Source organism: Erythrolamprus reginae, chromosome 2 (genome assembly GCF_031021105.1).
Source record: "Erythrolamprus reginae isolate rEryReg1 chromosome 2, rEryReg1.hap1, whole genome shotgun sequence".
NCBI classification, from domain to species: domain Eukaryota; kingdom Metazoa; phylum Chordata; class Lepidosauria; order Squamata; family Dipsadidae; genus Erythrolamprus; species Erythrolamprus reginae.
Window position 1 is genome coordinate 174,319,971 of NC_091951.1, and position 12,196 is coordinate 174,332,166.

The following is a 12,196-nucleotide window of genomic DNA, read 5'->3' on the forward strand; positions in this document are numbered from 1 at the left end:
CCCCTTCCTATCTCTCTCTGTCTCTCTCTCGTGCGCACTCAGTTTCTTCGGCTTGGGTTACATGTACCGGGTCTGTGTGCGCCTTTTCTCTCCACCTGCCCCACCAGCGTTTCTGTTAACGTGTCCCCCGGCTCCAGTTCTAAGAGGAGAGGCAAAGGGGGCTCCGAGCTGTGGGAAGGGTGGGGCAGCTGCCTTCCCTTCCCCGGGTCCAGCAAAGTTGCCAGCCAACTGCTCCGACGGCGTGCGAGAGGGGAAAAGACGATGGGAAGTCAGGGGGGAGGGGATTCCTGCTTCATGAGTCCCCCCCCCACCTCACCAGCTTCGCATCGTCTGTTCCTCTCTCGCACGCTGTCGGAGCAGTTGGCTGGCAACTTTGCTGGACCCGGAGAAGGGAAGGTAGCTGCAAGGCGCCGACAGGAGCTCCAAGCAGGAAGTAAAAGGGGGCTCCGAGTGACGCGGCTGTGGGAAGGGTGGGGCAGCTGCCTTCCCTTCTCCGGTCCAGCAAAGTTGCCAGCCAACTGCTCCGACGGCGTGCGAGAGGGGAAAAGACGATGGGAAGTCAGGGGGGAGGGGATTCCTGCTTCATGAGTCCCCCCCCTGACCTCACCAGCTTCGCATCGTCTGTTCCTCTCTCGCACGCTGTCGGAGCAGTTGGCTGGCAACTTTGCTGGACCCTCAGTGCGCCCTCTTGTGGTCACCCGGCGCCCTCTTGTGACCCGAGTATAAGCCGAGGTCGGGTTTTTCAGCCCATTTTTGGGGCTGAAAAACTCGGCTTATACTCGAGTATATACGGTATCTTATTTTTGATCTTTCATTTGGTTAGTTGTTTATTACTATTATTATTATTATTATTATTATTATTTATTAGACTTATATGCTGCCCCTCTCCGAGGACCCAGAGCGGCTCACAATATGCAATACAAAACAATGTGTATACAAATCTAATAGTTAAAACAGTAAGCTAAAAATCCCATTATGTTAAAAAACAGTCAGTCTATTCAATCACATCCTCACATAATATTTAACGGTCAGAGAAGAAGCGGGCATGGTGTAGCTGCCCCATGCCTGGCAACATAGATGGCTCTTTAGGGTCTTGCAAAAGGCAAGGAGGGTGGGGGCAGTGCGAATCTCCGGAGGCAGCTGATTCAAGGGCCGGGGCGGCCACAGAGAAGGCTCTACCCCTAGGCCCCACCAGACGACATTGTCTGGTCGACGGGACCCTAGAGAAGGCCAACTTCTAAAATGAGCCGAGATGGCACAGTGGGTAGAGTGCAGTACTGCAGGCCACTAAAGTTGAGTACTAGATCTGCAGGTCAGCGGTTCAAATCTTATCACCAGCTCAAGGTTGACTCAGCCTTCCATCCTTCCGAGATGAGTAATATGAGGACCCGGATTGTGGGGGCAATATGCTGGCTCTGTTAAAAAGTGCTATTGCTAACATGTTGCAAGCCACCCTGAGTCTAATAAATAAATGAATAAATAATGAATAAATAAATAAATAAACTCTATGGGACCTTATCAGATGCTGGGATTTGTGTGGCAGAAGGTAGTCCTGTAAGTAATCTGGTCTGATGCCATGTAGGGCTTTATAGGTCATCACCAACACTTTGAATTGTGTCCGGAAACCAATCATCAGCCAATGCAGGCCGCGGAGTGTTGGAGAGACATGGGTGTATCTGGAAAGACCCATGACGGCTCATGCAGCCGCATTCTGCACGATTTGAAGTTTTCAAACACTCTTCAAGGGTAGCCCCATGTAGAGAGCATTGCAGTAGTCGAACCTCGAGGTGATAAGGGCATGAGTGACTGTGAGCAAGGACTCCTTGTCCAAATAGGGCCGCAACTGGTGCACCAGGCAAACCTGGGTAAAGCCCCCCTTGCCACAGCCGAAATATGGTGTTCTAATGTCAGCTGTGGATCGAGGAGAATGCCCAAGTTGCGAACCCTCTCTGAGGTGGTCAATGATTCCCCCTCCCCCAGGGTAATGGACGGACAGATGGGATTGTCCTTGGGAGGCAAAACCCACAGCCACTCCATCTTGTCACGGTTGAGTTTGCAGTTGAGTCTGCGGAGAGGGGCGGCATACAAATCTAAATAATAAATAAATAAATAAATAAATACCTGTTGGCACCCATCCAGACCCTGACAGCCTCCAGGCGCCGGCACATCACTTCCACTGTTTAATGATCTCTATCTGTTTAGTACTTCTGGGTGGAATTCCAAGGTAATTATTTTAATGGCACTTTTTCCTGAATTGTTCCCTGTTTGCAATTTAGGACAATGGAGCACTGTTTCCATATGTGTGACCGAATGATGATCTATATCTTCATTGCAGCATCATATGCACCTTGGTAAGGAGGAAAATATATGTTCTTAGGTAGAAAACAAATGTAATCCCATATTACCATTATAGCTTCCATCTGAAGAATTAGTTAAATAATTTTCTCCTAATCCGAGAAAAAATAAAAGTAAAATTTGTTGTTCATCTGATAAATTAAATCTGGTGGTTGGGGCGGGAATTGTTGGTTTGTTTTTGTCTTTGTCTTTTCAACTTAGTTCACCTGAATTCACATTATGCCATTCTTTTATTAGTTCAGGAAGTCATTTAAATTTTTTTTCCAGGTTAAATCTTCGTGAACTTGGGCCTCTGGCATCTCATATGCGTTGGTTTATCTGGCTAATGGCTGCTGGAGGAGCTTTTTATGTATTTCTCTACCATGAAAAGTAAGAATTATCATAATTATTCTTGAAATGATCTCTCTCTCTCTCTCTCTCTCTCTCTCTCCCTCCCTCCCTCCCTCTCTCTCTCTCTCTCCCCAATTTAGGGTTATTTCTGATAAATGTTTGCATGTGGTGTTTTTACATTAAAAAAAACATTGGAATAGAGTGCCAGTCAATTACTTTTTCAGGATAAAACAGACCATTTTTATTTAATCACGCTCTCATTTTTCTGAAGAGAAATGTATTTCATATTAATTTTTCTCTCTTGCAGTGCCAGTATGAGGACATTATAAGCCAATAAAAAATCACTTGTCTCGCTTTTAAGATTTCTTTTTGATAAATAATTAAAGCAGCACTTAATATTCTGCTTGATGAGAACAGCTTGGATTCATATAAAAAAAGAGTATGTGGCTGCAGTCCATTTTTTATTGCACTGTATACACCCAGACCGTACTCTTAATATTAAAATTCTAGACTCTAGAGGAACATATTTTCTAATTCAGCAACGGACAGAAGGTAGATCAGGATTTATTGCAACCCGAGTTCATCAGATTCTGAATATTCTCAGAGAAGCACTCTTAATTCTAAATTCATATATTTTGTTTCTGGCTTGAAGAGTAAAAGTAAAATACAAAACTAGGCTCTGAACGTTTTAGTATGCTTATTGTTATGCTAGCTAATAATTGTGACTGATACAAAACATTGAGTCCACCCAAGGACTTAGCTCAGCTTTCCACCCTTCCATAGAGCTTAGACCAATGTGTTGCCTCCAAATGTGTCATTTGAAGTAGTTTTTTACATATTTTGTGAAGATATGAAAATTGTTACCCAATACAAGTAGCCTATCAGAAACAGGGTTCTCCAAATTTGGCAACTTTAAAACCTGTGGACCTGGCTGGATGAGGAATTCTGGGGGTTGAAGTCCATAAGCCTTAAAGTTGCTAAGTTTGGAGACCTCTGCTTTAAAAGATTGCTGTAGAGCATAGTTTCCAGACTTACAGTCTCTGGGCCACAGCGTTTCTTTTGAGCATGTCAGACGAAAAATAAGTGGGATTTGGTTTTTGTTTTCTTCCATTTGGGGATGGATTGGGACAATTTTTAAAGAGAATATCAGTGTCTTTATTCTTACAAAGTTTGAAGGCACGTTTCATTTTTTTTTTTAGATACTCTAAAACCATCACAAATTAAAACTATTTTAGCTCTGACCCAGCACTGCTTGACCTTTAGCACTACATGAAGTCTCGTGCAGATCTTGAGCCACTAGCTAGTGTATACTCTTGCTAAAGTTTGTTATGCTGGGCTGCACAAGATACTATTTCCACAAGTGCTTGGAGTACATCTTTTTCTGTCCCTTACTTAGGAATGCATTCCCCAGTGTAAGGGAAAGTCTTCCTTCTGAATATTGGTGAGAAATGGCAAGAGAGTGATATACACTCACGCGCTTACAGATGTTGTTTATTTCTCTACTGACCGTGGAAACTGAACCAACAAGAAACACTTCCCATTTTCTGGTTGCTTCACGTTATATAACAAATCTATCATTAAAGATTTGCTGATATTTATTTCTATCTTCTGTCCACAGACAAAAGGAATCTGGTTAATACTGAAGCAAAAATATGTTACATTTGTAAAGCAAGAAAGAGTAGTTTTCATAATTGCAAGCTAATGTACTTTTTGTTTTTGTACTTAGGTATAAAATTGTGGAGCTCTTCTTCTATTTAGCAATGGGATTTTCTCCTGCTCTAGTTGTAACTTCCATGGTAAGGCATGTATATTTAAATAGTTGCATTTAAAAGAAAAACCTTGTGCAATCACTGATACACTTCAAATATATTTATTTTATTTGTTTATACACTATAAACAAATATTTTTCTCCACATTTAACATACAACTTCATATACCATCAATACAACTTATCCATCTTCTCTCCACTTCCCTCTTTCTATCTCAGGAGGCTATTCTGCCTCTAGTATCTACTTTCTTACTCCTCCCTTCTTCTACTACCATTCCCTTCTCCTTTCTCGTACTCTCTACCCTTTATCTCCTTCTTTCCTACTTCCCACCCACCATAAAAATCCTTCCCTAAGTGGATAATTCTATTACAATCACATGACAGACTGGAATGTTTCTCTAGATCTTACCCTTCATAATCACCTCTCTTATTTCTAAATCTCTTTATCTATTATATTTAAATCTTAACTTTCGGTATATGTATTTTAACTTGTGTTACCTCCTTTTACCTAGTTTTGTCTCCTGGGTCTACCCCCTATCAATTCCATTTTTGTTCCAGATTAGTTGCTATTGCTAAATTTTACAAGCTAATTGTTATTTCTTGTGCTTCTTAGTTTTAGGCCTTATTACTTCTTCTCCTTCTTTAATATCTTGGCTCATTTATTTGCTTTCCCCCCCCAACCATTTCTAAACACCCAATAAAAAATCAAAATGTAAATATCAATTTATCTTGTGGTCTCATATTAACAATAGTATTGTTCTTTTGTATCTCATTTTGCATCAAGATTATCAATATTATTGTAGTGCTTACATTGTGGTTTATTCACATTTATAGATTATTCAGATCCTGTATCACTATTTGTGCTTACTTCCAACAAATATATTATAAATTCTCTTAATAGAAATATATATATTTGCTATAAGATATCTGCTTGCTTCTTTTCCTCCAAACTGTTCCCTCCTCTTGCTTGCCCAATTCTACCAAAAAAAATTCCTCTCTCTTCTATGTTACCCCCTTCTTTTTTTAATTGTTTCATTCGATGCCAATATTTTCTTCCAATTTTCTTTTGAGTACTGCAAAACCCAGTAAAATCATAATGAATTACAATATAATATTCACAGTATCTTTTTTCTTTTTATCACTGTAGCTTTCATTCTTTTCTAACTTCATCTTTTCTTTTCTTGTCTTTATTTTCATCATTACAAATGTTGTTAACCTCTAGTTTATCTTTAAAGTCATTATTATCCTTTAATTCTTTTTCTCTTTCCTTTCCAATTCTCAGTCCAAAGAAAATCTCTTTTTAAATCCCATAAGGCATCTTTTATGTCTTTTATTTCCTCACAAAAGTCTTTTAAAAATACCAGTAATTCTTCATAATTGTTTATCTCCATGTCATCAATATTAAGAATCATTAATGTTACAAAATCCAGCTGTTAAAAGTATCTGCTTCCACAGCCTTTTTGGTATCTCAGTGTTTGTGCCTGAAGCCAGATGAAAGGGATTGATTGATTGATTGGTTGGTAGTTGATTGATTGGATTTATATGCCACCCCTCTCTGAAGACTCGGGCGGCTTTACAACATATAGAAAAAAAATAGAAATATCCTAACTCCAATTTTAAGGTTAAAACTAACTTATCCAACTAATATAAAATTCGGATGTAGATAATTAGTTGTAAAAAGTGTTTGGGGTTGCAATGCTACTGCCTTTGTCATTAATTTGGCTATCCAGAGGAACAGTAGAAATAGTTGGCTTCAAAGATATTTCCTTAAGCAAGAGTCTTGTCATTGCTTTCCTTAAGGGATGGGAGCACTTGGCCTTAATTCTTCTACATCCAACCAAGCCATTGAAAGGCACTTGGTCAGAGAAGATGTTCCCTAGAATCATCTAGAATTCAGTTAGATCCATTGACCTCTTAGGGGAATCTATACCAATGCACAAAACGCATGAAATCATGAACTTCCTTGACTACCTGTATCTGCTCAGTCCATTAGATGGTGAAGCCACGAGCATATATCCTTAAAGATAGACAAATCCCTGAGAGAAGAGTGATGGAAGTGGAAGATGAAATCCTTGTTGAATATAGCAACACCTCATCCCTAGCCCAAAGACTGGGTCTCTTCTGTATGAAGTACTCAGTCAGCAGAAGGTGAACCCATACAAGATACTGTTTCCCATTTAGTAAACTCCTTGATATTTTTCTACTGCCATGGGCATTAACATTTTTATTAGAGACCAACCTGGTGTTCATTGGAAGTACAGTGGTATCTCGTCTTACGAACGCCTGTCCTCCAGCTTTCACGGAGGGTTTATAAGCTGTCCTCTTCACCGTTTGCTCTCTCTGTGCCCTCCAGCTTTCACGGAGAATGGGGAAGAGGAAAGCTTAGAAACCCTCCATGAAAGCTGGATGACACATAAGAGAGCAAGTGGGGAAGAGGAAAGCTTCCTTCGCTGCTCTGGCTCGATGGTGGGCTGGTGTTAAAGGAGCCTTAGACCCCGTTAAGGCAGGATTAGGGCTAAAGACAGCCCAGCAGCCCCTCTTAAGCCCCAGCGGAGGCCGTCAAGGAGGGCGGACGTGTCAATCCCCGCATGTGTCAATCCACCCGTTAGGCTCCCTCCAGGCAGCCTCCACTGTCTTCCTCCCCCACCCGCCCCTGAACAAGAATCAGAATGCCAGCGTTGTTCAAATACAATTCACAGATGGGTTTGCATGCATTATTCGCTTTTACATTGATTCCTATGGGAAAAATTGCTTCTTCTTACGAATTTTTCTACTTACGAATCTGGTCACGGCACGAATTAAGTTCGTAAGACAAGGTACCACTGTAGTATCAATGTCCATGGCTGCTCCACCTGATTATCCAGGTTACTTCCACAAGAAGAGGCACAGGAAAGAATCATTATGTCTAAATAGATGGACACGTGGTCATGGATTTTATTTTATTTATTTATTATTTGGATTTGTATGCCGCCCCTCTCCGAAGACTCGGGGCGGATCTGTCCCTCCCCCCCTCCCCCCTGTTTTAAGCCAAGAGTTTTTTATGTTAATACAGTGGTACCTCGAGATACGAGTTTAATTCGTTCCGGACCTGGGCTCTTAAGTCGAGCAGCTCTTATCTCGAACGACTTTTCCCCATAGGAATTAATGTAAATAATTTTAATTGGTTCCAGCCCTCAAAAAACTCACAAAGTTAGTCTAAATTATGCAGAAAGACATGTTTTTAATGAAGAAATGTACATGTACATATAAATGAATAATGAAGTTTCTTTCACTTAACTTGTAAACTTTCTTAAACTTTTAAATTTACATATGTTCAACTTCTCTGCCACCCAATCCTGTAGGACAGAGGTCCCCAACCCTTTTTGCACCAGGGACCGGCTTTAAGCGATCAAGAGAGGAATGGGTGAATGAATGGACGGAGGGTGGGAAGGAAGGAAGGAAAGAGGGAAGGGACAGGAACAGAGGAAGGAAGCAAGGAAACTTATGAAAGGGGAGAGTAAGAGAGGAATGAGTGAAGGGAGGGAGGGAGGGAAGAAGGTGGGAAGGAGAAAGAAAAGAAGAAATAGAGGAAGGGAAGGTAAAAGAGAGAAAGAAAAAGAGCAAGAAAGAAAGAAAGAAAGAAAGGGGGAAGGGACAGGAACAGAGGAAGGAAGCAAGGAAACTTATGAAAGGGGAGAGTAAGAGAGGAATGAGTGAAGGGAGGGAGGGAGGGAAGAAGGTGGGAAGGAGAAAGAAAAGAAGAAATAGAGGAAGGGAAGGTAAAAGAGAGAAAGAAAAAGAGCAAGAAAGAAAGCTGCAAGCACCCCCCCGAGCCCCCCAGGCCGGCTGCAACCTTTTAAAACACGCGCGCCGCTTCGCAGCTGTCTCCTGAAGCCGAACGCGGAAGTTAGCGTTTGGCTTCAGGAGACAGCTCCTTGGCGCTTGTATCTCGAATTTGGGCTTGTAAGTAGAACAAAAATATCTCTCCCCTCCCAGCTCTTATCTCGAGTTGCTCTTAAGTAGAGCAGCTCTTATGTCGGGGTTCCACTGTACTTGTTAATAGGGTTTTTTTACCTTTACCTTTTCTGTGTATAGCCTGAACAGAAATAGTACTGTATTCCTTAAGTGTTAATGACTGTTCAAATGACTCAGATTAAAAAGAAACTTTTCCCTTTTCTGTACATCTACAGAACAACACGGAGGGACTTCTAGAACTTGCCTGGGGAGGCCTAATTTATTGTATGGGAGTGATCTTCTTCAAGAGTGATGGAATCATTCCATTTGCCCATGCCATCTGGCATCTATTTGTTGCCACAGCAGCTGCTGTTCATTATTACGCTATTTGGAAGTATCTTTACAGAAGTCCTGCAGATATCATCCTTCAGCTATGATATATATGAAAGACAAAGACAGAGACATTTGCAACAACAATATGCCTTTGACTCAGTATTACTTGGGGGAAAGAAATTGTCGGGATACATGGGGAGGGGGATTGTAGAGGGAAAAATGCACTGACTTCGATTGTTTTCACCTTTACTGTGAACTTAAGTAACAAAGGTCTTTTGTAGAATTACAGTTTGCATAGAAAGTGCTGGAGCACCTCATTCTCTAAGCACTGTCCTAGGAGAGCCCCTGTAGAAATAAATAGGACTTGGGCAAGAACATGGCACTCCTGTTCATTTCAGGGCGCCTTGTACAGAAGCATATTCTTTTCATGTTACATCCACCGTGAAGATGTGGAGGCTACATCTAGCCAGTGAACTTTAGGTGGGGCATTTAAGCCCAGGTTGGGATTGTGGTTCAAAACAACATGCTGCATTATGAAATATCCATTCCACATTAACAAGCTATACAATGATGTGAAAAAATGGGTGGTGGTATGTTTACAAATTCTTTCTTAACGTCTGTCATAAGTTTAACTTCTGCATCTTTAAACGATGTAAGCTTATGAATTGTAGAAGTTTATGTGATAGCAAAACCATGTTTTTAAAATTGTTTCTATCACTTTTCACAAATAATTTCGTAAAATATAAATCATGGGCCGATAGGGTTTAGCTCTTCCCTCCCAAACCTGATAAACCAATGTGACTTTTATAAAATGTTTTTTTAATAAATTAAATAAATTGCCTTTTTTTTTTTTTGCAAAAACCAAAAAAAGAAAGAAAGAAAGAAATACCTGGCTACATTCCATGTATTGATACATAATATCTCTACCAGGTTTTTCATTTAAAAGAAAATGTGATTGATAATAATTTCTAAAACTGGCTTTGCCAAACTAAAAGCCTGAAAGGCTTCCACCCTCTGGGGTAAACTGAATTGCCTGTGTGGAATGTGTATCAGAACACAACTAATGCTACCTAATACAGTGCCATTTCTAGAATAATTTGTAGGTATCTGTGTGAAAGCATTCTGAACATTTTAGTTAGAAATTGTGACCAGCAGTTAACAGCTGTAACATTTGAATGACTAAAGCATCAGTAATTTTGTAGATTCGTAAGAAATTTGGTGCTCAAGCAGAGGTTCTAGTGCAACTTTATGCCTGTTTACTCAGAAGTAAATCTTATGGTATTAATGAGGTTTACTCCCTGGTGATATTAGGACTGCGTCCTTAGAGTATTCAAGATTACTAGTTGGGCCAATTATTCCCATTGGGTGTAACCTCATTAGGGTATTTTTGCCATTTCTGAAAACTAAAGAGTTGCTGATAAATTTTTGAATATTAATAGTGAGTGGTTCACTATGACACCCAAATGGCCTTTATGGAAGGGAAACTGTGTGATGTCTCCTCCATCTGGGACGTAAAGTCACAAAACTGCAAGCATATGTGGTTCTTACCATAGTAGTTGGGATAATAACGGTAGCAGTTTGGTTGTATGATGTGCTTATTTAATGACAAGATGTTTCAATCTTCGTTGTGATTGTCATTGTCAAGTTACTGTATATGTCCCACTGTACTATGAATGTCTTATATTAAGATTGAATTTATGCTTTTTGTAACTTGCTCTTTTTCATATGTTAAAAAAAAAACTAAAACGAAACATGTTGCCTTTTTCAGATTTCACTCTGGAGATTTTATCTGTGAAACAACAGAATGAAACTATAAAAATGTTGGGGGAGGTCCCCCCCCCCACTGTCCAGGTGTATGTAAACCTCTTGGATATTTGCCAGGTGGTTATAATCTGGCTTCTAGAGTTTGATGCCTTCGTTTTAGGCAGAGAGGCTGCTCAGAAAGAAACCTGGTTTCAGTGCAGTATTAGCTAATGACTATAAAATTGTATCTTATCAGACCCTCTTCCAAAGCTGCTCAGAGTGTGAAGGTGTCTAAATTGCTGAGTAAGCAGTAGTTATTTCACTCTTTTTCTTTTATAGACAGTGTTGCAAAAGAATGGAAGAGCCTTACAAGAAATTTTCATCTAGCTATTGGAATCCAATAGTTGGAGAATTAGTTTAAATTTCCGAGTAGAATGTCGAATTCGGCCTTATTTTGACCTCATATATATATATGAGTATAAAACGTTTACTGTGTCCATTCTGGAATATCTGAATGACACAGCTCTGTTTTTTATTTTCTCAACTGATGTATCTGATTCTAAATATTTTCACTTTACATGAGTTCTCTTAATCAAACGTAGTGCTGTTGAAACCACTAAAATGTATTTAAAGCTATGTTTTTGTCAAAAGTAGTTCTAAATAATACTGCTACCTTTATGGTAACTTCTTGTGGTCTTTATAATGTTACATATTTTAAGGATGAAAAGTGTTAAGATTGAAAACAACTGAACATGTCCTACCCCTAATTTAATTTAGTTCCTGAAGGTTAAATGTACTGGATGAATGCAAATAAACATTTTGTGCAATTTGGAATTCTGTTAGCAGGTGTTGCATTTATCATGGTCTGGGTCGTACAAAACTATAGAAATTGTTATGGTTCATTTTCTATAATCAAGATTATGGCCATAAGCATGCAAAGGTACCAGAGTGGACAGTGACTACCATGCATCTTTTATAGTCTGCAGCACAAAAGAATACTGATATCTGATCCTCTACATATATATCTGAAAGGAGATTCAGCTTCTTTCCATATGTTTCTTTTACTTGAGAGAATATAAAGAGAAAGAAGAGAAAGAGACTGACTCTATAGAGGACATTTTGCTGTGCTCTTTTAATATCTCCCTATTTTTATTGTACTAGTAAAGAAAGGGCTACTTTGTGAAATCATTGAAAACAAGCAGCAATTCTAACCCAGGTTGGGTTTTTTTATTAAACGGTAATTATACATATTAAGGGGAAAAAATTCGCTTATAGCTTTTTCTGGAGTGTTTAATCTGTGGACATTCTCACCTGATGCTCCAACAATAGTCAGCCATCATATGTACATCCTATCTACCTTGATACCGTGCCTCCATGACCTTCAAATCTTGGTGAAATCACTCACCCTGCTCATCACGGACTGCATCAAGATTTTCCAGGAAATTAGCAAGATGGCTATGTAAAAAATGCAATTTGATGCTCACGTTGTCTAATTATATTTTATATATATAAGGTGTAGAGCAACGGTCCCCAAACTACGGCCCGCGGGATGGATGCGGCCCGCTGAGGCCATTTATCCGACCCGCGGCAGCACACGAGATTTTATCAATAGATATAATAAACTCCCGAATCTCCTGTCCACCCATCCCTGAGCAAGGAGGAGGTGGAGAGGCAAGGAGCGGGGAGGAAAGCGGGCCTGCAATTGGCCCCTATGGCAGAGCAGCAACAGTTCCT

The 12,196-nt window shown here is 40.1% G+C and overlaps 1 protein-coding gene across 3 annotated transcripts in view; it reads left to right on the forward strand.

Annotated features, from left to right (window-relative positions):
* MMD (monocyte to macrophage differentiation associated) overlaps positions 1-11,296 on the forward strand; it is a 31,007-nt gene extending 19,711 nt beyond the window's left edge. For all 3 annotated transcript variants that reach the window (XM_070740478.1, XM_070740480.1, XM_070740479.1), the window contains exons 4-7: positions 2,277-2,351; positions 2,623-2,724; positions 4,412-4,481; positions 8,623-11,296. In XM_070740478.1, the coding sequence (XP_070596579.1) occupies positions 2,277-2,351; positions 2,623-2,724; positions 4,412-4,481; positions 8,623-8,823 (448 nt within the window). In that variant the 3' untranslated portion in view covers positions 8,824-11,296. The remainder of the gene's footprint in view (positions 1-2,276; positions 2,352-2,622; positions 2,725-4,411; positions 4,482-8,622) is intronic.
* Positions 11,297-12,196: the final 900 nt, after the last annotated feature.